The sequence below is a fragment of the Emys orbicularis genome, chromosome 24 (assembly GCF_028017835.1).
Source record: "Emys orbicularis isolate rEmyOrb1 chromosome 24, rEmyOrb1.hap1, whole genome shotgun sequence".
NCBI classification, from domain to species: Eukaryota; Metazoa; Chordata; order Testudines; family Emydidae; genus Emys; species Emys orbicularis.
Window position 1 is genome coordinate 12,833,161 of NC_088706.1, and position 27,134 is coordinate 12,860,294.

Sequence of the window (27,134 nt, forward strand, 5' to 3'; positions counted from 1 at the left end):
GCACACTTAGAACTGACCAATTTGGAACTTGTTACAGATTGATCCAAAGCCATGTACACCTCGGGGAATGCAACCAGAAAGAACACGGCCAAAGGAGGGATGGGTAAGGAGAGTTCCTTAAAGTATGCTGATAGATATATTCTAAGGTCTTTCTGGCTAGCAGCATGCGCTCTTCAGCCTGTACGCATCATGAATATCATGTTGGTATTTCTCTCAGTTCCTGATCATCTTACGTAAATTTTAGAAAGCTCTTTTACCTGCTTGGAACTGAGAGAGAAGTGCAGAAGTGTTGGCGTAAAACACAGTAAGCAGTTGGTATTAAGGCCAGATGCCTTCTTAATTAAAGCTGACTACATTTTATATTATGATGTGTGAAGGAGTTTACTTTCATACATGCTGCTTCAACAGAATTTTAGTTCTAACAGCCAAGTGTTTTTTTCATAGGGGTGCAGCTCTCATTGGAATTGTTGGTTATGCTACTAGGTCTTTTGTTCAAAGATTCTTGCGGTTTTAACTGACATTGTGACATATCTACTGATTGCTGCTGGGTGTACAACAAGCCAGAGTATGGAAATCAAAGAAATACTTTGACAAGAAGCAAGTATGATTGAATGTGGGTAATGGTGGTGATGAAGATCTGTGACTATGCAAGGACAAATAGAGTAGAAGTTAAATTGTATGCTTTTGTGAAATTTCAAACAGGCTAAATCTGAATTAACTCTTACGTCTGATTTACAGGAGCCAAACAAAGTTCAAGAATTTCATCAACACTTGTGTAAGGGTTTTTGGGGGGAGAGAGATAGGGGGATGAATTAATTAAAAACTTATTTATGTTCCTTATACTGTGGTAGCATTGGGTATTTTGTACCACAGCTTAACCTCCACCACCACCTTTTTGGGGAAGAAAACTGGATTGTTGCTCTGTTTAAAGTTCTGCTATATTTTGAACATATTTTTTTCTGAAATATATTTATTTTATTGGTTTAATTTTAGTATTGTTCTGTCTCCTGGGTGTGTGTGTTTTTTGTTTTTGTTTTTAATCTAACTGGTAAAGTAGCTGTTTGTCTAGCATCTACTTTTTTTCCTATTCTTCAGGTAGTGTAACTTGTAAAATCTATGAGTGAGCATGCAAGGCACAAAATGAGGATGAAATCTTTGCAGTTATAGCCAAATTCTTGAGATCCCATTTTTGACTAGCCTTTTTTAATCAACTGATGTCCCTTTCAGTCTTCCTTTATAGTTAAGTCTACAAATTGAGTTCTGTTTCAGAGGGGTAGCCGTGTTAGTCTGTATCAGCAAAAACAATGAGGAGTCCTTGTGGCACCTTAGAGACTAATAAATATATTTGGGCATAAGCTTTCATGGGCTAAAACCCACTTCATCAAATGCATGGAGGGAAAAATACAGTAGGCAGGTATATATATTACAGCACATGAAAAGATGGCACTTGCCTTACCAAGTGGGGGGTTAGTGCTAACGAAGCCAATTCAATCAGGGTGGATGTCGCCCATTCCCAACAGTTGACAAGAAGGTATGAGTATCAACAGAGGGAAAATTACTTTTTGTAGTGACCCAGCCACTCCCAGTCTTTATTCAGGCCTAATTTGATGGGGTCGAGTTTGCAAATTAATTCCAGTTCTGCAGTTTCTTGTTGAAGTTTGTTTGTTTTTGAAGTTTTTTTTTGTTGAAGAATGGCCACTTTTAAGTCTGTTATTGAGTGTTGAAGGTGATTGAAGTGCTCTCCTACTGGTCTTTGAATGTTACAATTCTTGATGTCTCATTTGTGTCCATTTATTCTTTTGTGTAGAGACTGTCCGGTTTGGCCAATGTACATGGCAGCGGGGCATTGCTGGCACATGATGGCATATATCTCATTGGTGGATGTACAGGTGAACAAGCCCCTGTTGGTGTGGCTGATGTGGTTGGGTCCTATGACAGCGTCCCTTGAATAGATATGCAGACAGAGTTGGCAACAGGGTTTGTTGCAGGGATTGGCTCCTGGGTTAGTGTTTTTGTTGTGTGGTATGTAGTTGCTGGTGAGTATTTGCTTCAGGTTGGGGGGCTGTCTGTAAGCAAGGACTGGCCTGTCTCCCAAGGTCCGTGAGGGATCGTCCTTCAGGATAGGTTGTAAATCCTTTGTGATGCACTGGAGAGGATTTAGTTGGGGCCTGTAGGTGATGGCTAGTGGCGTTCTGTTACTTTTTGTTGTGCCTGTCCTGTAGTAGGTGACTTCTGGGTACCCTTCTGGCTCTCAGTCTGTTTCTTTGCTTCCTCAGGTGGGTATTGTAGTTTTAAGAACGCTTGATAGAGATCCTGTAGGTGTTTGTCTCTGTCTAAGGGATTGGAGCAAATGCGGTTGTATCTTAGGGCTTGGCTGTAGACAATGGATCGTGTGATGTGGTCTGGATGAAAGCTGGAGGCATGTAGTGGTCAGTAGGTTTCTGGTATAGGGTGGTGTTTATGTGACCATCGCTTCTTTGCACTGTAGTGTCCAGGAAGTGGATCTCTTGTGTGGACTGGTTCAGGCTGAGGTTGATGGTGGGGTGGAAATTGAGGAATTCCACCAGGATTTCAACAAGGGCCTCCTTCCCATGCGTCCAGATGATGAAGATGCCATCAATGTAGCACAAGTAGAGTAGGGGCTCTAGGGGACGAGAGCTGAGGAAGTGTTGTTCTGAGTCAGCCATAAAAATGTTGGCATACTGTGGGGCCATGTGGGTACCCATAGCAGTGCCGCTGGCTTGAAGGTATAAATTGTCCCCAAATCTGAACTGTGTTTCTGAAGAACAGTAAATCCTGAACATGAATTGCTTGGTGTAAGCTGCATCTATCTACTTGGGGAATATGATGGGGATATTTGGCTTCTACTGGAATAACTTGCATTATAAAAAAAAATTTAGTACTGCAAATACTCCCTTTCTTTTCAGCTCCCAGTTTCTAAGAAAATGAAAGGTGCTTGTGCTCAGAGGAAGAAAATTAAACAGTTCATGATATACTCTAGATAAGAGAATGATATAGGCATTATATTTGAAATGCCTGTGGGAATAGATGCACTTGGGTAAAATTTTCAGAAGGACTTAAATGACTTAGGAGCCTGAGTCCTTTCGATTTTCATTGAGATGTATGTCCATCACCTTTTTAGCATGACTTGTGGTTCTGAGTCACTTAGCCACTTATGAAAATTTTATCCTGAATGTCTATCCTGTAAGTGAATAAACTGAAGTAGAAACCATCTGACTACAATTTAGGACTGATCAGTGTAAATTCTCTGCTACCCAGTATTCTTCCCCCCTCCATCCCCCCACCCTACAAAAAAAAATTGTTCTAATTACCCAGAATTGTAGAAATCCATAAAAAAGTTACTTTAATGAAGTCTGTTTTACTTGGACTCATATCTTGATTTCCCAGAATAACATGTTTAGCCTTCCACTGATTGTGAACCAAGTCCACCTGGCTTGTAAATTCATGGTTGCTGAAATTGAGTATAGAGTCAACAATTGATAGGCTTTGACATTTTCTAGGCTGTAAGTAGCTCTCATTTAAAAAAAAAAAAAAAAAAAAAAAAAAGGCGGGGGGAGGGGGGGCTTTAGGTAATCCTGGACTGTGATTCTTCAATATCCGTGGGGATGTTTAGGTAGAGTACAGTCCAGGTTTACTACAGATGTTCATCTTCATTTGGGCGATTGACTAATCAACATTCAAGTTTCTCCAATGACATCAGTAATACACCTCTACCCTGATATAACGAGACCTGATATAACACGAATTCGGATATAACACGGTAACGCAGTGGTCTGGGGGGGCGGGGCGGCACACTCCGGCGGATCAAAGCAAGTTCGATATAACGCGGTTTCACCTATAACGCGGTAAGATTTTTTTGGCTCCCGAGGACAGCGTTATATCTGGGTAGAGGTGTTTTTTAATTACCCAACTTTTGTGGATTGAAAGAATGTAAATGATAGTGTCTAAAAATCCCCTTAAGGTTATTTGCTATCCCAGCACAACCCACAACCTGCTGGTTAATACTGCTTAATTAAGAAATAAATGCTTTCAGAACATTGCCCTCAGTTCTCCATCCTTACCAAGAAAGGACACCAAGTTATAGCTAAGCATACCAAATTAATGAATCCAGAACACACTTTTGCTCCATTTGAAACAAAATGGGTGTCTTCCAAGTTTGGACTCCAATTTGAATTGTGACTTTGTTAGTCCTAGAATGCAAAATGGATTAGAGCAACTCACCTTCATGTACCAGTGAAGGAAGATTATGCTACAGTGTTTATCACAGTTCTAACTAACAGTATTTTATCCCTCTTGATTTAGCAGAAAGGACCCAGAAGTGATAACAGTAAATCAAATAAAATTTTTGTTGGTGGGATCCCTCACAACTGTGGCGAGACTGAGCTCAGGGAATACTTCAAGAAATTCGGAGTGGTGAGTCATTCATCATCATGGCAAGCATCGGCTGGTTACAAGATGTTTTTCCCCCGTCTTCATTCTGATTTCATTAAGCTGTCAAATTTTAGTGTTAATTTAGGCAAACTTCCACAGAGACATATTGAAGTGTTTTGTGATAAAGTATAGTAAATGTTTACTTTTGCAGCACATTTGCCATTTTTCATCAGATCGCTTGCCCTCTTGTGCGCAACTTGTTATGCACCTTCCCCTGCCTCCTTTGGTTTAGCTATTCCTGATACTATTTTCTCTCCCCTCTTCAAAGGGGGGGGAGGAAAAACCCTCAAGTTTAATTATGACTTGAGTATAAATGTGACTTATCACCCTCCTTTCAGCTGCTGTTTTAGTGTACCTTAGTTTGATTATGAAAACTTTCCATTTGCTTTTGGAACAGCAGGTACTTCAGTGAATTTGCATCATCACAGGTCTCTGTCCTCTAAGCAAATTGGTGAAAGACTTTTTGGTGATCCACTTGACATTGTTTTGGTTTCACTATGCTGTTTTAAAGTTAACTGAGTCCTTTCGGTCTTCAGAATCTCATTTCTAGGGTCAGACTACTATTCATGCAGTTTCTTACTCATGCTTTTCTTGAAATTTTGCCCGCTTCAGTTTTAAGTCGATATAGAATGAAGATGTCCAGATATGACTTCATTAAACTCACATTTATTTCTACTTTTATTGTCAGATTTTTTCTGGAATAGGTAAATTGTTACAATGTTCAAAGATTAGTTTGTATATTAAGTTCAATTTAAAATATTGTGGAGTAGTATAAATTTTATGACTGTTCATGTCAATTGTACTAGTCATAATGTCAAAAGCAAAGAGATTCACAGTGGCTATTGGTTGGTCGCCCTAACTCCAAAATGCTTTTGTCACCATCTTCACCTTTAAATCACCTATCTTTCTAAATTCCATCAGCAGCCCAAAGCATCTATGTAGCCATCTTTCTCAAGTGGTATCATGATGTTTTTCAATGAAAGTTGGTTAAAACAATCTTTTTTTAAAAAAATTATCAACACCAATGGCTAATAGATGTTTCTTTAGTTTGAAAAGCTGCAACAGACTGAGTTTACAAATAAAAATGGGGAGTGGAATCCATAGTTGTGGAGCATAATTTCTAAAGGCTCTTCTCGCAGACTTATGGCTTTCCAATTCTGACCTGGATGGCTTGGGAGATACAGGGTTAAGTTCCATCAGATATAGGAGGCCACAACCATTGAGTGTAAGTGCCATAAAAGTAAGTAGAAGCACTTTATAGTTAAAATAGAATTTGGGGAGCCAAGGTAGCATTCTTAAGACAAGAATTGTGTGTGTAGTCATTTAAGTACCTGTAGAAATATGGGATCCTGCATTCTGGAAAAAACACATTCAAGAGCACACAGAATTACAGGTATAGCAGCCTGAAAAACTAGAAGCTAAGACGACAACAAAAAGGCAGGCTCTGATTCTAAGAGACCTATGGGGATTGTTACTGACCAATGTGGCAAGTAGGACTCAAACCAAGCAAAGCGGTATCGAACAAACCAGCGGAACAGATGTGTCAAATTAATATTATGGCTTGTTGTCATGCTTCCAAATGGCCTACCAGCTCTAAATGATGACAAACCTGAATCAGCAGAGTTCGATAATATACCTTCAAGTGAGTGTATCCTTTGTGGTGATCTCCAAAACATGACTGGAATCTTTCACAGAAGTTGGAAAGCAGGACAAATGAGTATCAGACTAATAGATTATTTCAGCTGCTTGAGATACAAATGTTCTAAGCTAAATTGAAAGTAGTTTTTTAAAGCAGGGATGTAGTGATATAGGAATAGCCACAAGATTGTTATGAAACTGGAAACTTTCTGGTTTATTTTTATATTTAACTTGAAAATGGCCATATGACCTGCCTTTAAAATTGGTATTAAAATAAATGGCACCCCTGGGGTTAGTCTATGCATATCACCTTAATTGTGCAGTGAATTTTTATTCTGAAAAATCTGGAGAGGGGTGATTAATATTGAAAATAAGCAGCCCTAAAGCAGTACAGATGAACTCTGTTTAATACATGCATGTGTTCTGTACTAGTTCTATAGTACTTTGGAGAGTCTATACTTCAGAGTATTTCAAAATAAAATGGAGACATCAATTTCAGCTCCAATAAGCTTGCATTCTTTAATATTTTATGGAATTTAGTCTCAGTACAAATTTTTCATAATAACTCTTGAGGCCAGTTGGCTTTTCCGTGTAATATTTACCAGTGTTTGCCAAGGAAACATTTTTTGAACTTTTATCCTGTTTTCCTACAGCTTAAATGATCACAGTTCTCAAAAACTTTAAGCTTCTCTCTCTATGCGTATGTGATAACATCTCAGATTTAACACCAGTTTTGTAATTTGGCATTTTAATCACTTCCATATTTAAAACAACAATCATTAGCATTACCCACTGGCATAACTTTGCCTAAACATCACAGAAATGTCTTATCTCAGGGACACCATGCTCCACAGAGAGGCATAAGCAGGAAAGCTACACAAATCCTATATTAGTCAGTAAAGTAGTTGGAATTAAGGCTACCTTGTTCAGGATGAGGGTGGAAATGTGCATGTTGTGGAAGAAAGGTAGTTGAGACTGAGAAGTAGTACTGAAAAGAGGTTTTGAATGATTTAATTGTTTGTTTCCTTATTTTTATGATCTGGTTGGTGGGATATGCAGTTTAGCAACCGTAACTCTAGTTTATCAATGTTTTTGGTGGGTAAAGTTTGTTGCAGTCCTAAATAAGCAAAAATGTGATTATACTTTAGTTGCTAGGAACAAATGAACTCAATTAGAATTTTCATAAATGGGAAGTGTTGCTCTTTACTGGAGTTTATTTGCATTGTGCTGTGACAGACAAGTATTGATGGCTACATCAGGCATTTAATTGTGCTTTGTGGATTGAGTGCTGGAAACCAGCCTGTTCTACTCTGCTTGTATCACTCCCCTGGTAACATAGTTAGTAGAATTTCCCTTCTCTCTTCCAGGTCACTGAAGTTGTAATGATCTATGATGCAGAGAAACAGAGGCCCCGAGGTAAAGGCTGATCTAGTTTGTCCTTGAAATTTCTTCATCCTCTCCTGTAGTCGGATGGCAAACTATTTCACACCATCAAAAAACGTAGTGTTTTTTTTTTTGTTTGTTTGTTTTTTACATTGCCTCAGGAAAAGATTTCAGTGGACAAATATCACAAACGTAGGCTTTTCATACACAGCTTCATTTGGTGTCTCTGTTTTTAAAGTCAGATGTTACATGTTCATTTTTTTGCTGGTTCTTTTTACTTGAATATGAACAGAATTAAACATCTGAACCGAACACATGGTTTAAAATATTGAAAAAGTTCAATTAACTAATTTGCCTCAGATTTTCCCCCTGTTTAACATGAAGGTATGTTAAAGTCTACAGTTGTGTTGTATTCAGTTTTTTTCTTTGCAGTTCAAATTATCTCTAAACATGAGATTGGAATCAGATCCATCCATTTGTGCTTTTTGTTTTGGTTAAATGTCTTTACTTGAAATTCAAGGAAAAACAATTTTCTTAAATTACATAAAATTGCCTTTGAGAAGTTGTTTATATGTTTGCAGGAACTATGTCCCCATTCATACTAGAATTATTATTTTTGTTCCTTAAAAAGGAAAGCAATTAATAGGCTAGATGAGCAAGTCTGTAACCTTTGGTCAAAATATGAAGTAATTTTCATGTCATCCGCCTTTCATTGCATCAATCATCTATTTGTTGACTATTACAGAGGCACTATTGTAAAAGTACATGAAGTTTAGTTGCACTGATCACCTTGTAGCATGTGAGACATGCTAGAGAATAGTTTGCCATCTGAACTTTCATTTCTCCTCTGATTCCATTATTAAGAAATATATTCACTTCATATTTATTAAGCTAAGTCAAGTCTTAGTTTTATTTTTAATTTAGACATACATCTTTAGTGGCATATTTAAGTGTTTCATAGTAAAGTACAGTAATGTTAAGTAAGTTTTTTTTTTTTTCTTTTTTTTTTTTCTTTTTCTTTTTCTCTCTGTGAATTGTTTAACTGTGATTAACGATATCTCTTTAGATTTCTTCTCTCTAGGTGATAAATTATCACAGAGGTACAGGCCAGTTCCACAGTCAGAGGAAGGGCGGGCTTTGTCTTTATTGGGGTGTAAACGAAGTTTCAATATATTTGTTTTGTTTTTGTCTTGATAATAGAGTCTTAATCCTCTTGCAACTGATCTGTTCTCCTTAAATAAAAAACACATTCATCCATTCAGTAAATGCTATAGAGCAGCTTATTTTAAATAGAGGAGGCAGTGGAGACCAAAATAAACACCTGATTAAAACTTGCCTGGAGTTTTGAAACTATATTTTAGAAATTATTGTATCACCTGTACCTTTGAAATATTTATCCCAATCTTGCAATCTCTGAGTAAAAAGGACTAAAACATCACAGCTGGTTTGGATTAATGGCTCCGCTGCTAAAACTGCACTAAAAAATTAATAGAAGGCTCCCAATCCACTCACAATGTTACAGGGTAAAGCAGAACTTTAAGACATCATACTCTGGGATGAAAGCCTATGAGTCCATCCATTTGAGGGAGTAGTTGTACCCCACAATTCTCTTTGATTTGTCTAATTTTTAAAAATGACTGAAATCCCTGAGTCCTGTCACTGTCGTAGCTTGTTTCTGGTCTCCATTTCTGTATCCTCTTCATAACATGGTAACCGCATGTAGTTTCCAAACACGGCCTCCTTAATCCCTCAGAAAATGCTAGAAAAATTTCCTCATAGTTTGTATTCAATGCTGCTGTTTGTGCATCTAAGAATATTTTTCTCCTGTTTGGTATTTTGTTATATAAAATGCTATTGAGCTTATACTCTTCTTGTTCTTTTGACTTATCTTAAATTTCTCTGCATTAAATTGCAGAAGCTCACTTATCTGCCAATATTCTTTTCTATCCACATTATTCTGAATTTTGCCTTCCTCCTTTGACTTTAGTGCGCTCTCACTTTCTACAAATCCCTTAGTGCATGTCATTTTATCAAGTGACTGAGAGAGAAAGAAATCAAAATTGGCCCTGTTACTGTCCTCTATGGCAGTCTACTGCTACTTCCTCCATCTCAGACTGCTTACTACAAGAAAACCAGGGGCCAGATCCTCAGGTGATATAAATCATGGTTGCTGTGTTGACTTCTGAGACTCTGGCCCTGGGTCTTCAATACTCAAGTCCAGTCCTTCACTTTACACACAATCCTATCCTTTCCACATCCCATACCTACTCACATTGTTGTGGTCTTTTGTGCAGTGCTTTATCAAGAACTTTTCTAAATTCCAAGTAAAGTAGAAGCATAGCCAACATTATTATTATTGCTTCCTAAAAGAAATAATCTGCTTTGTTTGTCGTGATCTTTGCTTTCATGCTGTTTCATTAACTAAACCAACTACTTTTCAGTAGCTCAGAGGTTCTTACTGTGTGTTCAGTTTCTTCCCTTTAGCTGCAGTCTAGCTTCACTGTTCTCGAGTCCCCCTAGATTTCATCTTAAACACAAAATCTGTCTAGTCCATCAGTAAACTTCTGCCTTCAAAAAAGTTAGAGCAAGTCTTCCAATAGCTATATTTATCGTTTTTTACGACATCCTTTTCAAATTTTGTGGCCGTTCTGTCATCTGTAATCATTCTCATTTCTTAAATACTCTTTTTATGGTATGGTGTTTGGGTCTTTAAAAAATTGTCTGTTTCCCTGACACATGACATCTGTCTGCTGTCTTCACCCAGTTTTCTGTGAACAAACTTTAATGGACCATCTCAGTAGTTGGATGGGTATCATCTGTTTTTCCCTCATCTTTTGAGGTGGAAGGCTGTAATATTAAACTGATCTAATACTCAATGTAGACTTTGAATGTGTCCTCTTTCTACTCCAGTGCTGCTGAGAATTCCAGTTAACTTCAGACAAATATATTGATGAAATGCTGCTTTCAGTTTTGAGGCTGCTTTCATCATAGACCAACAAAACTTCGTTTATACTGCCAGTCTCTTGTGTGTGGGAATTGCTAAAAGTTTTTTCCTTTTATTTTAATTTTATTTTAGTGATGTCTTTTGCTCTTGTTGCTGACAGCAGAATTTGACCTGCTGGAATCTATTTTGGCCTGTATCTTTGTGTATTTTATATATAAACCTTCTCTACAATAGGCCTCTTTGGGCTTACCCAACCCAGTTGGATAAGCTTAGAGAGACACTAACTGTTATAGATACTGTATTTCTGTTTAACGCTTTAGAGCAATATATGGCTGCTGTCAGCACTAGCTGCAAAGCAAAATGCAAACCAAGGGGGAAAACTTGGGTTTCAGAAAAGCAGAAATGCACCCATATTCCATATGCTTTTGATGCTGCACCTTGGTTTTTTTTTTCTTTCTAATTTTACTGCTGTACCCCTTAGCTAATTTAAAGAATGGCAAAACTGTTATATACTGCATGTGTTCTTACCTTTCCTGAGATTTGGTTATTCCACCAGCAGTGAGTGGTTGATGGCATGACTCAGCCTTAATGTTCTGTGAAATTAACCACTACTTTGCCACTCTCTAGGCAGTGTCAGCAGCTACAGCCTAAGCGCAGTGGTTCTCAAACTGTGACTGCAGAGAGTTCTCAGATCACATGGTGCTGGTATCTTCTCCTTTCTGGCTGCTTCTATGGGCATTGGAACCCAGCTGCCTGTAAAAGCAGCTGGATTCTAGGAGGATCCAGTGGGATTGCTGCAATAGATGAGAGGAAGAAATGAATTACCCTTAGGAACACCAGAGCACCAGTGGTAGAGATGTGCAGGGCAAAAGGCTCCTGGGGAACATATACTGAGACTGAAGAAGAAGGGAACCAGGCAGCAAGGGGAAGGGATAGCAACAGAACAGATTGGGCAGAGATGAATTGACAAGCAAGAGACATGAGTGGTTGGTTTTTGTTTTTAAGGCAACCCTGGTTACTTTAAACAGCTAAATACTTCTCGTTTGCTGTGTAGGCAACTGCTATATTTGGCACAGGAGAGCTATGATTGGAAGGGGTAATGTCCATTAAGTGCTCTCTGTGTTAAGATGTAAGAAGTTTGAGAATCTCTGACCTAGGCTGTTAGTTTCTGAAGCTTATCATTCATCCATGGAGTGGTAAAAATTCTCATGCTTTATCAGCTACATTTCAAAAAAATTTCCTTTAAATTTGTACTGTTTTCCAAGAAAGTAAATACCCCACACACACATACAATATTTTTTGGGGAGGAGCGGGGGGGTTACTTTGCAGCGTTAGTAACTGTAATAAGTGTAAGTTTTACCTGGGTTCCTAATCCTAGGATATATTTTGGTTCAAGGATGAGAGCAAAGCTGCCTTATTTTAACCTGCTGTTCCACAAACATTGTTTTTAGAAGTTGTGGTACAGTAACATTTAGGGTTGTGGTAGTGTTTATCTCTCCACCCCTTTTAGTGGATGGATTAGATATAAGAAACTAAACATTGATTTAATTGTTTCAGTTTGTAATGTTGCATGTATGAAACTAAGCTGAGGCATTAGTTGCCTGATAATTTATATATAAAGTACACACTACAGTTTTCTCAGAGGACTGATTTTTGAGAACTTCATAACACAAGCCTTGGTTATCTGAAGCCCCTGCTTGAACCCTTGGTCCGCCCCTAATACTGTTCATCATCCTGTTTTGTGTCACAACACCCTGCTACCTTGATTCACTCTTCGTCGTTGGCTAGGTTTTGGATTTATTACTTTCGAGGACGAACAATCAGTGGACCAGGCTGTCAACATGCATTTTCACGACATCATGGGCAAAAAAGTGTGTAGTTGTAGTTTTATTTTACCTTAAGACAAAACCAAGTCTTGGGCAATTGGCAATTTCACTGGCGAAATAGAATCAGTAATTTGTGGTTTAAACAGGGGAGATCCTAAAAAGTTAAAGAAAATCCAAATTCAGGGCTTTGTCCATGATGATGGGGAAAGTCCCTTGAGTTTGCATAAGACAATGGATATGAGGGGAACCTCTCCTTAACTTGCTGCCTATCCCATGGGAAGGAAACAGACCTTGAAGGCCTGAGTATTTATGCAAGTTATTTAAACAGTTCAGATGAGTCCTTGACCATTATACAAATAGCAAACTGCTCCATTTGAGCAGAATTTGTATCTGAATAAATTAACTATATGAATAGTCATGGTTTATGCACTGCTACATGACTGCTCACTATTTTCCTTTTCAGCAGCAGGGATAGAAGTTAGTTTTAATTCTCATATGTTTGTAAATTGAGATCCCAGTGAAATCTCTGAGCTGGCTAAGGCTCGGTTTAACATACCACTCCTTCAGATGTGCATTTCATATTCAAATTTTGAGGCACTTTGAGGGGATCTGCCTTTATAGTCCTAAACTTTAACCCAAAAAAGACCATAAAACATCATGAAGGATTGGTTTTTTAAAAATTGGGTCACTTACTGTGAAACTTTGATACGAACCCACATATTCTATATAGTATTTAACCACAATGCAGTTAAGTGACCTCTGGTTGTTTCATCTTCATACTGTGTTGTCAGCACAAGGAGGTTTGATAGGTGAGGGATTCCGCCTTTCTACTCCTTTTGATTGTATTAATCAACTGTGAACATTAAGATTCACCTATTGAAAATTTAAAAGTAGAATGAATAAGTAGTTCCTGAGAGAATCTTAATTATATTGTGAATATCACAGCTTCTAAAAGGGAAATTCTGGTAAAATCGAAAATATTGCAGCTTTATACAGCTTACCCTGAATTTGAAAACATAGATGTTAGAAGGCTGTTGAAAATCTACATGAAAAGTACCCCAAAGAAACTTGCATCAAAACCAAAGGACTTTGTCATATTCCTTTAACTCAAACATTTTTCCATGTTGAATTCAAAAGATTTCTACAGCCTAGTATCTCTCAGGCATTTCTTTGGCTGACAGGTAATGTGTTCTTGTGGGTTAGTGCAAAATTTGCATTGTTAGATTACAGTGCTCTATACAAAGCGCTTTAAAAAGTCACTGTTAAAAATTAAGTATTTAAAGGGTTACTACCCTATTTCGATACACTGAAACTACAGTCACATTGAGAAAAAGAATGGTTTACCAATTAATACAAATGAATTATCTACATGAACACACTTTTGACCCAAACCTTGGAAGGAGGAACATGTGTAACTTTCTTGCTGTGAGTAGTTGAGTAATCTCATTTGAATCAATGCAGCTACTTACATGAGTAAAGTTATATGTGTGTTTGCAGGATTGGAGCATTTATTTACTTGTTATCCTTTATACATCCATTGCTTTTTCACTGATATTACCTTAAACTTTGGAAGAACTACTTAAATTAGAGCACAGATTGCAAGGCAGTATGCCATTTATGAACAGAATCAAGGGATGCCACGGCTACTTTTTTATGGTTCTGTAAATCTGTGGAGAGCCCCCTTGTAAGTCTCTAAAGTGTCATAATCTTTTATAAAAAGCAACAGAGGGTCCTGTGGTACCTTTAAGACTAACAGAAGTATTGGGAGCATAAGCTTTCGTGGGTAAGAACCTCACTTCTTCAGATGCAAGTCATCTTGCATGCAAATAATCTTTTATGTGATCAGTTCTTGAGGTATTTCAATCAATTGCTACTCACTAATAGTGCCTCTTTAGGTCTCTATTTGCTATACAGTGGTTCCTGAACAGGCTCAGTATCAGAGTTGAAATAATTTTCTGGGATTACTTTAACTATTTCTTGCATGACCTGGTCTAAAACATGCACAAATATATGCAGTATTTTCCCTGGTTGCATGAAAGAAACCTAGGTAGTTCTTCCTCTTTTGAGTGTTTATAACTTTGGCCTTGGGCAGGTCTAGAATTCTCACCTTGATCCTAAAATTTGTTTGCATTAGGTTGTCCCAATCCCTAGTTTAGGAGTCTAACACTTCCAAATGCTGGTTTACAGGTTAATGAAATTCTGCCATTTAGATAAATGTAACATTGGATAGTCCACCCCCTTAATTGATTATTAATAGACGCTTCAAGATTTTGAAATACTTTTCTTTATAATTAAAAATGTATTGCTGAAGTGAATCTGTATCCATATGTTAGTGAAAGTAGAAATTTAAAATTACGAGCAGGACTTTGCTTTTGTAAGCAGTAACCGAATTCCCTTCAGGAAAATGAGTTAAGACTCATTAATTTGAATTCTTTGAGAAATTCCCTTGGTTCCTCTCTAGCAGGGCCTTCAGCTGACAGAGGTTTGGTTACTGTCATGTATAGTGTCCTTGGGGCATCTTCAGAAGAAGGGGAGGAGGAGAGGGAGGCCTTTGTCCTTGTGCTGTGCCAATTTCCTGTTTGTTCTGTAACATGAATGGTTTAAAGACCTAGCAGGAAGAATTCTGAATACTTTATTTTCCATACTAAGGCCAATTAGCGATTGAGATTTATTTTCTTTGTACTCTGGCATCCACTAAAATTAATCATAAAATAAAAAAAGACTTTAATTCAGCATACATGAGTGCTGAGTGTTTCATTAAATCAGAAACTGGATTTTTTTTGTTGAGGTTTATATTGAATGTGGAGCTTATTTTAAGTAGGTCAGATGCACTTGATGCCTTGGGGCCCTAAGACATTTTATCTTTAAATGAAATAAGTTAAGCACTGAGGATTATTAACACTTTTAAAAACAGGAAGGTTTTTGTCACTGACTTAACACAGTATGAAGATTTGCTTCTTATTGACTCAACTGTCCATTTTTATTACTTGCATGTTTGTTTACTTTTTTGTTAGATGTAATGTAAGATTCTCTTATCACATCCATTCCCTCTGACATTGTTTGAGTTATTGAGATTCTTTAAGCGTTAGCCTGGGGAAGGTAAGTCTTTATCTTCCATTAGACATTTAAATAAAACCTAAGTAAAAAACCAAACAAACGAATGTGTGTTTCTCAGGTATGAACAGAGCTGAAATTGCAGGTAGATGGGGTGGGTTTAAACTATAACTTCCAAATGAACCCCAATCATCCTTAAATGTTAAAGCATTAGTACCCTTTTTCAGAGTGGACTCTTTGCTTGTGGAAAGATCTTTACTAAAATTGTTTTCTTCTTTGTAAATGTCACAGTGAACATTTAAAAAATAGTCTAAAGACTAAGTTAAAAAGATTGTGCCTATACATTTTTAGCAAAGAGCCATTGTAAGAGGGTACTGCTGCTTTAAGATGAGCAAGCAAATGACTAATATAATGGAACAGCAATTGTTTGTAGGACATGTTTTGCTTTAAATATATGTTGATATAGGACTTGTAATGTCTTACTATCGCATCTATTGTACCTGAGAAACATTTTTTAATTACTGGCCTAACTAGTTTTATAATTAAGTATTTAGACATAAGTCATAAGGTGCTAAGTGTAGTCTTAAGTGTAATTAAGGGTGTGTGTGAAGGGAAGGGGGGTGAACTAACCTACATCATCTCCTAAATGGCTAATCTGTTTGTTTAGGTGGAGGTAAAACGTGCAGAACCTCGTGATAGCAAAAGCCAAACCCCAGGGCCACCAGGTGCCAGCCAGTGGGGAAGCCGGATCATGCCAAGTGCTGCCAATGGCTGGGCAGGTCAGCCCCCTCCTACGTGGCAACAAGGATACAGCCCTCAAGGTAAATTTTCTTTGGGGAGGTTTCAGAGAGCCAGAGTCAAAGTGATTCCTGTCTTCCTTAAAACTGGCAGTGTCTGTCACTAGCCATGGTTTTGTTACAGACCACATTTAACTTGCATTATTCTTTCAAAAGGTAACAACATCTCATTAGTGATACAGATACTTCCAAGTGGAGTGAAGCCGTCTATGCAGTGACACTGTAGAGAACTAAAGTACTCTGCATCTGTTTTCCCCAATTCTGCCTGGGGTTTTCCTTAGTTTAATTTTTTCAGAATGATTTTTTGTTACATGCTGCAGAAATCAATGGGTCTTGGCAGCACAAGTTCTGTTTCCTCAACATCCCCCAACCTGATTAAGTGGGGATCATTACTGTGATTGGTGCTTCATCCATTCTGTTTGTGTGGGGAGCAGGAGTACCAAATCAGCATGTTCTTTTTACCAGTAGTGGGGAGAAGTCAGGGAGAATTCCATGATTCTGCAGCTGTGGGAATGTGGGTGGCATGGGGCCCTGATTTAAAATATTTATGGAACACAGATTTTCAAAGATGAAATCTGAAATGAGTTTCAAGGGAAACTACGAGTGAAATATGAAGGGAAAACAGGCTATCTTGTGTCTTTGTATTTCATTACTTAGTGTAGTCTGGAAAAGTAACAAGCAGCTCTAGCGTTAGTTGTTAGTGGTGATGCAGGGGAGCACTTAATGCATATAATTTTCTTGATTTAGCTTGAGCCCTTTAGGGCTGGAAGGAGCAGATGCTTGTTTTAGTTTTGAATGCCATAAAAAAAACAACCCAAGATTTTGGACACACAATAAATGTGCTGAATTCATCTAAAGAATGTTTTCATACCATATGAAGAAATAAAGTGGCATAATTGAGACATCTAACCGAATATATAACCTGCCTTTCTCAGATATGAGAAATTATTACCATGGGGATAGGGGGTGGCGTCACCTTGTCCATTATGCCCCCATAGGATGGCTTACTGTTTCCCCATGGTACTTATTAACTTGAAACTGCACCTGAGGCTTTGACAGTCTGCACAGATTTGCTAATCTGCAAACTCAGATTGAGAAACTAGATCACTTTCATCTTGGTTATTTGTAGGGAAAGGTATCATTATATCAGTCTGTGGGAGGGATTAAATGCAGGACTGTTAAATAAATTAAACTTTCTACCTTCACACTGCAGCAAATATAAAATGAGGTTCCATGGTTCTAAAACACTTGAAATAGCTGAATGATAACTCTTATCAGCATTATATTTGAAACACCTTGTATCTATAGCTTCACCTTTGCAATCCTTAGTCTTTTTAAACAAAGTTATGGAATGACTTTTAACGCTAGAATATTCTCTCAATTTGAACACTGCGTGTAATTTGAGTTTTGAGACTCCTGGACACTTCTTGCATTAGCTCTTTAACCAATGTAGAACACTATTTTTTTCAGAATTGCATTATATGCCATTTTTAATAGAACAGTTTCAATATATAAGTGGATAAACTATCATTCTGTTTCATTGTTTTAGGAATGTGGGTACCAGCTGGACAGGCAATTGGTAAGTAGGTAACAAAAGTTTGATTGTTTAGTATATTGTAAACTGTAGAAAAGGCCAACTGGTAGTGCAGATGTAAATTGCTTTTCAATGAGAATTGATGGTGGCTGTAAATTTCTCAAGTACAGTGCTTCTAAGCCAGTTTTAAAACTCAACTTTTGAGTTTGTATTGGAAAAAATATGGGGCAGGGGGAACAGTTCTGTTCTTAACTATTCAGTGTTGGGAATTGGAATACACCCTTTTGCTGATAATGCAATTAAACTGATATTGGCCATCAAGAAATTAAATACGAAGAAGAGAACTGTAGAGCTATTTACAGTCAGGGTTCTCTGAATATTTTCCAAAGTTCGTATCCATAGAGGGGGTAGAGTTTCCGAGAATTTGGTTCCAAGTACGATAACAACTTCTTTATTCTGTTTTAGGTAATTTTGACTTAGTATTAAAAAGTTGCCTTTGCTGAATTTAGATGAAGGCACCACTTGTTCTCACAACTCTGTATTGGATTTTCTAGGTGGGTATGGACCACCTCCTCCAGGAAGAGGAGCCCCCCCTCCTCCACCACCTTTTACCTCATACATAGTTTCTACGCCTCCTGGAGGATTCCCACCTCCACAAGGGTTTCCACAGGGCTATGGCACCCCTCCACCATTTAGTAAGTGTCCTCTGTGAGTCTCGAACCAATGATGTGCCATTGAACACAGGAACGGGTTTTAGTCAGTTCTGTTTGTCTTTGTTTCATGCCTTTCTGTGAATTCACTGGAGTCTTTCACATTTGATTCACCTGTGGATCCACTCAAATATTTCTGTTCTGTAACTAGAAATCAGTATATTTTCAGTTCATGTTTCTTTGAATCCGTCAATTCTGATCATATTAATAATACTTAGACAAACTGAGAGGTTACGGTATTATTACGTTTTGACTGAGGACTTTTATTTTTGACCTCTCCTTTCTAGAACTGAGGTATTCAAGATAGTAATACTGCATGTTGAAAACTAGAGACACAGGCTCCCTTGAAAATTCTAGCCTAAGAAATTAGGCACCCTGCTCTCATTTGAATTTAAATGGGATTTGGGTACCTAACTCCTTTACGTTCCTTTAAAATTCCTATGCACAATTGGGTTAAAACTGACAGAAAGATACCCTTAATTATACAGAGTTTCTTGCACAGCCATTATGCACCTGTTAGTTCTGATTCTTGTGCTTTGGGGAAGCAGCCTGTCCAGGATTTTTCAGCCTGAGGCTTTTGACAATTTCCTTATTTGGATGGATGAAAGGCTTTTTGGAGGGGTGTCTCACCATGCCTTTCCCTGCTCCCCCAGTACACCTTTCGGTACCTGTGGCTACCTCTTCAGCTATTTTTTGCTAGGTAAGATGGTTCAGTTGCTGTTAAGCACATGCAGTCTGTGTAACAGGTATAAGATTTCACATCTCTTAAATGACTTCAGCTGTGGATAGGATGACTGTCAAGAGATGGTTAAATCAATCCCTTTACATCAGCTGCAGGCAACAAGTAGTAATCTCTTTTCTGTAGACACCTTACAAAGGGTTTAGTAACAAAATGTTAAATTACTCTGAAGCCAAGTGAAAAGTCCAAGTGCTTTTGGCCTCGTAACATGTCACAGATTTTATGCTCTGCCTCTTATTTATCAGGTTTTGGATATGGTGCTCCACCTCCTCCACCTGACCAGTTTGCCCCTCCTGGAGTACCCCCTCCACCTGCCACTCCTGGGGCAACACCACTAGCTTTCCCACCGCCACCACCACCATCTCAGGCAACTCAGGACATGAGCAAACCCCCAACTGCTCAGCCAGAATTCCCTTATAGCCAGTTTGGTAAGTAACTGCATATAAAATACACTCAGAGCGGCAACCTTTCCCCTCAGCCCCAAGGTTCTGCTTTCCTTTTATTCATAATGTTTTGGTGAAAAGTCACAGTTTCCAGGAGCAGTGTATTAATGCTGACAGCATTTGTACTAATGGTGGGAATGCCAGCTCTCAAGGGCCCCCAAAACATCCAATACTCTGATATCACAGTATTGTTTCATTCCTACTCTGCCTGAAGTATTGCCCATTTCCTGAATCGCTAAATAACTGGCTCTCTAAAGATCTGTGCAGTGGTGGGATAAGTCACCACTTGCATTCCCCCAAATGCTCAAGTTTAAACCCTTTTTTGTTCAACTAACAATTTCACACTGCAAGGTGCTCAGTAGTTTGCTTCCTTTTCTGGTGAAATGTCTTTGGTTAACATAGTAGCAGCCAAAGGGAATTCTGGTAATCTTATCTCAAGGAAGATGCACTAGAATTGAAGCAAAGCACAGTGAAAAGGGCACTGAAAATCATTGAGTGATGGGGCTTGCCATAAGAGGATGGGCTCAGCATAGAGAATAGTGATACTTAAAAGTAGTATCTAATTATTCTAGAGTAACGGGAATTGACTGAGACAAAAAAAAATAAAGGGTATAGCAAAATCTGACCTGCATGCCCCTTTTGTTCCTGTTTCATGAGACTTGATGCAGCTAATTTAAAACAAAAGTGGATACTTACTAGGGAAAACTTTATCAGTCTCTGGAGCTCATTGCTGAAAGTAGGTGATAAAGAATGATTTAGTAGGTTAGCTACAGTAAGACAAAATATGGGAAGTCAAAGTCTCGTGCTACTGGCTGAAAGATGACTATTTGTGGAGATCAGGACGGAGTTCTTTCATTTTACTCTTGCACCCAAGCCTTCCATGAGCAGCATTGCCCATTTAACTGGGTGGGTGTGCCTTCTTCTTGATCAATGGCCATTGGTAGCCTCTGAAGGCAGCATAATACACAAGGTGAGCCTAGGAATCAAGAATGGCCACTCTGTCCCTGTATTTTAACCACTTTTCCCCTGTGTTTATGCATGCCCTACTAGTCCCATATAAAATACCTGCAGAAGCTGTTCATTACGAAATGTCTGCTTCATAAAGTTCTTTGAATGGATTTTCTGTAGTCCAAAAAATCTGAAGTATAAGACTCCTGATAGGAGGAGATCAGCTTTTCAGTTGTTCTTGACATGCATAAGATGAGGGTGTTAGAGTTATGATGGGTTTAGTTAGAGATGTTCTTAAGCTTGTGTCATAGACACAGTAGCTGGGATCGAAAGTTTCCCCCAATTTGACTTCAGGTGGAAGATTTTCTTGTCTTGTTGGAAATGTGCCTCTGTTACATATGAGGGGAAACATTTACTGAATAGAATAAAAACTGATGCATACAAATTTATCTTGTCTCAGACTTGGTAACCAAGTCTTTTAATACCAATAATTAAAATGGATCCAAACAGCAAAGCCATAATTGATTTATATATAAACTTTCCATACAGGGAACTCTGCTCTAAAGTTCCTGTTGCAAGACTTTTATGTAGTAACCTCCAATTATCATTTTAAAAAATTCACCACTCAGTTTAATTGACCGACTTTCAAAACAATGCTGTGAGGGATAGTTGGGGTGTCTGGTGTAAGGAATATGTAGTACCAGCTGCATCTTGTATAAATCTTGGAGACATTTTTTCCTACAGCGAAATGCTGGTTGTAGTTAGTCCTTAGCGGTTAATGGATTTTTTGGGAGGAGGAAGAGGGTTAGATAATGTTGTTAAATGGATTAGTGGGATTAATCTCTCTCACCCCAAAATTCATGCCAGAAAGCAAACTACTTCTGTGCAAGACTGCACTCTCACAGTATATGTACACAGTGATAGAAGTGTTCAACTTAGTGTATCACCACCCAAGTCAATAACCTCTTCATGTTTATAAAGCTATGTTTAAGATCTTTTTAACCTCTTTAAGATCTTTGGAACTTCATATGTCATTTGCAGTTCAGCTAGCAGCATTGGTATACAAAAGGCAGTTAACAAGTTTTTCATGTTTTCACTTAAATGCATAGAGTTTATAGACTTTAAAGAGGCATCAAAGTATTTAATCGTTTTGGCATTTACAGATTCATCCTGGCTTCACAGCATCATAAATGCTGCTATGTTTACAGCTGAGATAAATGTAAACACTCTAGTAAATTAAACTCTAACAAGGGTGTGTCTCCCTCACCCCAAAAAAAAATTATATCTCTGTACAGGGCTGTCTTGGGGTTAGTCACCCTGGTCTCCTCATTTCTTACTAGGGCTGGGTACCTATTCTCAAGACCCTTCAGGCTACGCGCCAATACTTTGTTTACACTCTTATGGTCAGGCTGAGCAGTGATATATCCTAGGTAGGTGGAGCCTATTTACAACCAATGCTCTTACTTTATCTGCATTTGGGAAATTAACTTTTGTTTCTTGCAGGGTCTCTTCTCTTTGAGGGTGGGTGAGATAAGTATGGTGGCTTGGAAATGTTTGCTTTTTACAGTTCAAGGATAATCTACTGTAAATATCTGTTAGTTGGCCTAAGTAAAAACACGTCGTTGGAATATGACTCCGCTGCTGTTCGCTTCCCAAGATATTGCATTGGCAAGACTTAGATTGTCTTGTGTAAGCAAATTGCATTTAGTTACCCTAAGCAACAGAGTCAGTATCGCCTGCTACTGTTGACACAACTGACTTAGAAACCAGGTCACTCTGGAGTTGTGAATCAGCTGTGTGTCACTGTTGGAAGTGACAATGCAGACCAGTGGTGGGATAGTTCACTGGAGGAAAGAACAGTGCCCCCCCCAAAAAAAAAAAAGTTGGCTGTTGGTTTGACTGCTGGATTCCTTTGTGGCAAACAAACCAGCAGAGCTCTGGTTTTCTTAACTCTTCACTGGAAGCCATAATGCTGGTGAGAGTAATGTGATTATCTTTACTCCGAACCCCACCACTTGGCATTAAATTAATGCATTTAAGGTTGCCTACTGATCTTTGTGTCAAAAATGGCTGAATTAGCAGCTTGAGAAATCTTCAAACGGGGAAGCCCATGATCAATGCATCGTTGGGTTCATTAGTGGTAGTAAGTCCTGTGAGACAGGCAGAGCTTGAAATTGAAATACCGAGGAGATGCCAAGAGACTGTTGCTTTGGATTAGCAGAGTTAAACCTGCTTTAACCCTGTGCAGAAAAAATGTGAGTCACAGAGATCTACTGAGTAATTCTAGGATTCTTAACAAGGCTGTCTTGCATAGTGGAATTTCACGTTGATGCCATTGTAATGACTGACAGTTGTATTTTAATCACTAGAAATATTCTGTTAGATTTCTTAACTTCTTTTAGTAAGTTACTATTAATACACATCCATTTGCCTTCCAGGAATTTAGTTTTTTCCTCCAAATTGAAAGGCTGTCTCTCTGTCTCCTCTGTCATCCTGCTTACTCTAAACCTGTTGCTCCAAAATCTCTTACCTCAGCTCCAGATTATGTCGTAGAATGGAGGTTACAATCTCATTGACAAGGCAGGAGGAAGATGTGGTAGGAGGTAAAAGTCTCCTGATTCCGTAGTTACCTTTATGATCTCGTCAGGGAAAGGGAGCTAGTTGTTACCCTGTCAGAAAGATACTGATTTACAGAATAAATGAGCATAAAGTTCACAGAGGGACAGCTCACTTTTAGATTTAAAATGAGTAAGTCTGGTGAAACAGCTTAGACTAACTCAGTGGTTGTGTTAGTATGAATTGCAAAGGTACACAGAAGGGATGGCTATTCCAATATAACTATTTATCTGTTGCTTCAGTGTTTTTGCTACATTGGAAATATAGTCTGCCTGCTTAAGTTATGTGGGAAGCTGATGATAAAATAGCTTTTGCCGTTCTTTTGAGCTACCTTTGAGAAGAAACTTGCCACACCATTTGCTCATTTCAGCTGGTTCTGTGCAGCGAGTTAACGCCGGGGTAGGGTGTTGGATTTGGATGGCAATTAGCTGAAGTTCCCTTTTTAACCACATAATGGGGGCAATAGCAGCAATAACAAAGCTTCCTGATTCTGGTCTGTGGATTTGATGGAAGTTTATGGGAGTCCAGTCACCACAGCCTTTGAAAGGGACACTGTCAACTTGGGTTTTTTAATTGACAATTTCAGAAAATTCCAGTTTCTAATGCAACCATCATCTTAAAAAAAAAATACATTCAGGGCCTAGTATTTAAAACTCCTTTTTAAAACAGTTTCCTACGGTTATCTTATAGGGGTCTTTTCAGCAAAGGAAAACTTGACCATACACAGGAAACTAAAATTGGCTGTACACAAAATAAACCGAAAATCACAAACTTTCACTAATTCCTTTCAGTTACAAACATCAACTATAGTAACTGTCAAATTTTCAGACAGATGTTTCCCCATTAGTCTTCTCTACCTCTGCTGAAACTGACAGAATGCTAGTTTTGCTAATATGAACACTTATCCATTATGGACTAATAGATACTACCAACCCACTTTACATAAGCCTCTGAACAGCAGTAGCATGACATTTTGGTCACCACCAGCCTGGGTAAGATTTGATATAGAGTGAAAAGCACTATCTCCAATTAGGCATTCAGTCCCCTCTCCTCTCTGCCTTTTATCAGTTCCTGTATTTTCTACATGTAAATCCAAATAACTTGGTCAAATGTCAAAGCAACTATCATCTGGGTATTAGATCAGCACATCATTGTGTGTTCATAAGGCTGTGCATTGCTGTGCGTGGCATCAGTTTTGAAATGGTGCTGCGCCTCTACCTTTGAGCGTGTGGACTGTAATAGAAGCTTACTGCAGCCTTTTCCTCTTCTTCCCAGGTTATGGACAAGACTTGAGCGGTTTTGGACAAGGTTTCTCCGACCCCAGCCAGCAGCCCCCCTCCTATGGAGGCCCCTCGGTGCCACCATCAAGTGGCCCACCTGCAGGAGGAAGTGGTTTTGGACGAGGACAGAACCATAATGTGCAAGGATTTCACCCCTACAGACGCTAGCACATGCAGGGAATCCTGTCCACAGTGGGATATCTGGTAGCAGCTGAACCCAGGAATCCCAGACTTCTGAACTTGTGACAATCACATACTTGATGGAAGAAAAATCTAACAACATTGGGGGAGGGGAATGGGAGGGGGGATGGCTTTTGAAGGCAACGCTGTGGGTGTTTGGACTGCAGGTTTTAAATATATTCCTTTCTCTAACCCATCAGCACAAATAAAGAAAATGTCACTGGTTCAAACTACAGGGTTTTAAAAATGTCTTCAGCTTTAATTCAAAACTTCAGGTTTCTTTTTTTGAAATTATTTTTCCTGAGCCTTTGTTTTACCGTATATTGTAAACTTTTATGTTTAAAGAAAAATATATACATTTACAGATTGTGAAATTTTTAAGAGAAATTTTCTACTATGTATGCTGGCTTATTTTTTAATTTAAAACAGGGTTTCCGTTAGCAATGTTGGAAGTGATGGTCCGTTTCAACCCCTTTACTTCTAACATAATGGTGGGGCAGTTGGTCCAGAAACTCTGGGAGTTAAAAGAAGAAATCTACTGAGTGTATTTTGCTTTTGTTACCTGACAGTATAGAACTGGTAACAATGCAGGTGCAGACTTGTTGATGCACAGTGTCACTTATGAAGTACAGCATTTAGATCTGTGCTTCAAACTCATTAAAATCCTCTGTGGATTTCATTAGGGGTTAACGGAGGCCTTGTTAAGATGTAGATTTCCCTCAGGCAAAAGGTTTAGGTGCATTTTGCACTAACCAGTGATTACCCCTGGTTTGAATAAAGAGAAGTACATTTGGATTAGAAACATAAGCCTGTCTCCATTTTCTTTTTCCTTACAAATTTTTCCATGTGAATTTGGGTTCTCATGAAAGTTGCCAGATTGACAGCCCTGGAAAAGAAGTCCTTGTGGGTAGAGCGTCAGTGCACGCTTACCCACACTTTTTGCCCTGTGCCTCAACCAGGACCTTTAGGTACTGCCTAGAAGTGAAAGCATAATGCACTCTTCATGCCCTTTCAGCCCTTAATGCAAGTGATATGATTGGGTTGATGTAGGATTTGGACTGAGACCATTAAATTCATTTCATAGGCTACTGAAGAACCTCAGTAGCTTTAGATCCGTACCAGCCTGATCTGGATTTGAACTGGTAATCTACAGGTGAAAGACTCAATATACCATTATGAGTCTCCAAAACCCTCTTCTGTCTCTTACATGTGCATGACTATAAGCAGGAATTGATGCATTACGGTGCATTAGCATGTTAAATCAGTGATATGCTTTAGTCTAGAATTAAAGGTGGGTTAAATTTCAAGATTATCAGGCTGCAAAGTAATCTTAAATCCTAAATGTAATGTGTAAACATATACAAGCTCTTAATTTAAGAGGTGAGATCAAAGTACATAAATGTCTAATGGAAGAATATATCCATCTCAAAGAAGAGGGTGGGACCAACTCCTCTGAGATTTCGAGGTCCTTTTGATATATATATATATATATATATATATATATATATATATATATATATATATATATATATATATATATATATATAAGCAGTGGCAATATATACATTGCACTGTTCTCTGGGATATCCTTTTAATTTCTCATGTGTCCTCGTACAAGTCCAGGTAGTGTTACCTCCCCATATCAAGGATCTGATCTATGAAAAAAATCCTCCACTGCATAATTCCTCTGGAATCAGCTTTGTGCTGGTTTGAGCAGTGATAGTGGATTAAACTCCAATTGTTTGCAAACTGGTATGTGAGCTAGCTGCTTTATTCAAGAAAGTGCTTCGGGGCAGGTCATAGGGAGCTAATGAACTGTGGTGTCGCCTTCACAGAGCTGGGTTCATATATGGTTCAGAATGCAAACTAAACTAGTTTGAACTTGTAGGCTTGTGTGACACTTCATCAACACATCCAGAATTTACCACAAATCTACACCTACAGAAGCCACTCCCACTATGCCCAGATCTTCCCGAAACCCATTCATTGGCTTCCCCTGAACCTCTGTGTCACAATTAAGCTCCTTGTTCTTACCTTCAAAGCCCTGCATAACTTGGCTTCTGCCTACCTCTCTGCAAGTAACTAAACCCCCATCTTGCTTTTCTTTCTTCCATGCAGCCTCCTGTTCTGAGGTGCTCCCTCCAGCCTGAATTTTCAGTGCCTCTGCTAAGTCCTGTAAACACTTCATTTGGCCTGTAAACCTTAGTGTTAAAACAGAGAACTAACTTTGCAGCACCAGCTCTGCTCTGTTGCTTCTTGATGTCCTTCAACCTTCCATCTTTCGTCTGCTGATTGTGTAGATTGCAAGCTGGGGCTGGGTCCCTTGTCTTTGCATGTCTGGTTCCAACCTGCTTTTAGCGTTGTCATTGTACAGCACAGTAATTTGTACTGCAGAGACAACTGGCACATCTGGGGAAGGTTATGGGTCAGAATTTTAGAGACTGGATGAATTAGTTGCAAGCTTCTGAACACAAGTTAATGTAGTTCTATTAATGCTGGAAAATTTCACTTGCAGCATTTCACATCTCTGCTGCTACCTGCTGTGCGTGAGTTATGCTTGTAATCTCAGTACAAATATAACAAACTGTGA

General features: G+C 38.6%; 1 protein-coding gene across 5 annotated transcripts in view; it reads left to right on the top strand.

The window, feature by feature from the left end:
- DAZAP1 (DAZ associated protein 1) overlaps positions 1 to 25,341 on the top strand; it is a 35,425-nt gene extending 10,084 nt beyond the window's left edge. Inside the window, exons 4-13 of one of the 5 annotated variants that reach the window (XM_065422091.1) lie at positions 38 to 103; positions 4,324 to 4,434; positions 7,458 to 7,506; positions 12,206 to 12,288; positions 15,965 to 16,118; positions 17,644 to 17,673; positions 18,183 to 18,323; positions 19,323 to 19,505; positions 21,809 to 21,898; positions 24,360 to 24,428. In XM_065422091.1, coding sequence (XP_065278163.1) covers positions 38 to 103; positions 4,324 to 4,434; positions 7,458 to 7,506; positions 12,206 to 12,288; positions 15,965 to 16,118; positions 17,644 to 17,673; positions 18,183 to 18,323; positions 19,323 to 19,505; positions 21,809 to 21,888 — 897 coding nt within the window. In that variant the 3' untranslated portion in view covers positions 21,889 to 21,898; positions 24,360 to 24,428. Of the gene's footprint in view, positions 1 to 37; positions 104 to 4,323; positions 4,435 to 7,457; positions 7,507 to 12,205; positions 12,289 to 15,964; positions 16,119 to 17,643; positions 17,674 to 18,182; positions 18,324 to 19,322; positions 19,506 to 21,808; positions 21,899 to 24,359 lie in introns of those variants that run through there. The other 4 variants (XM_065422088.1, XM_065422089.1, XM_065422092.1 and 1 more) reach the window with 4 other exon arrangements.
- Positions 25,342 to 27,134: the final 1,793 nt, after the last annotated feature.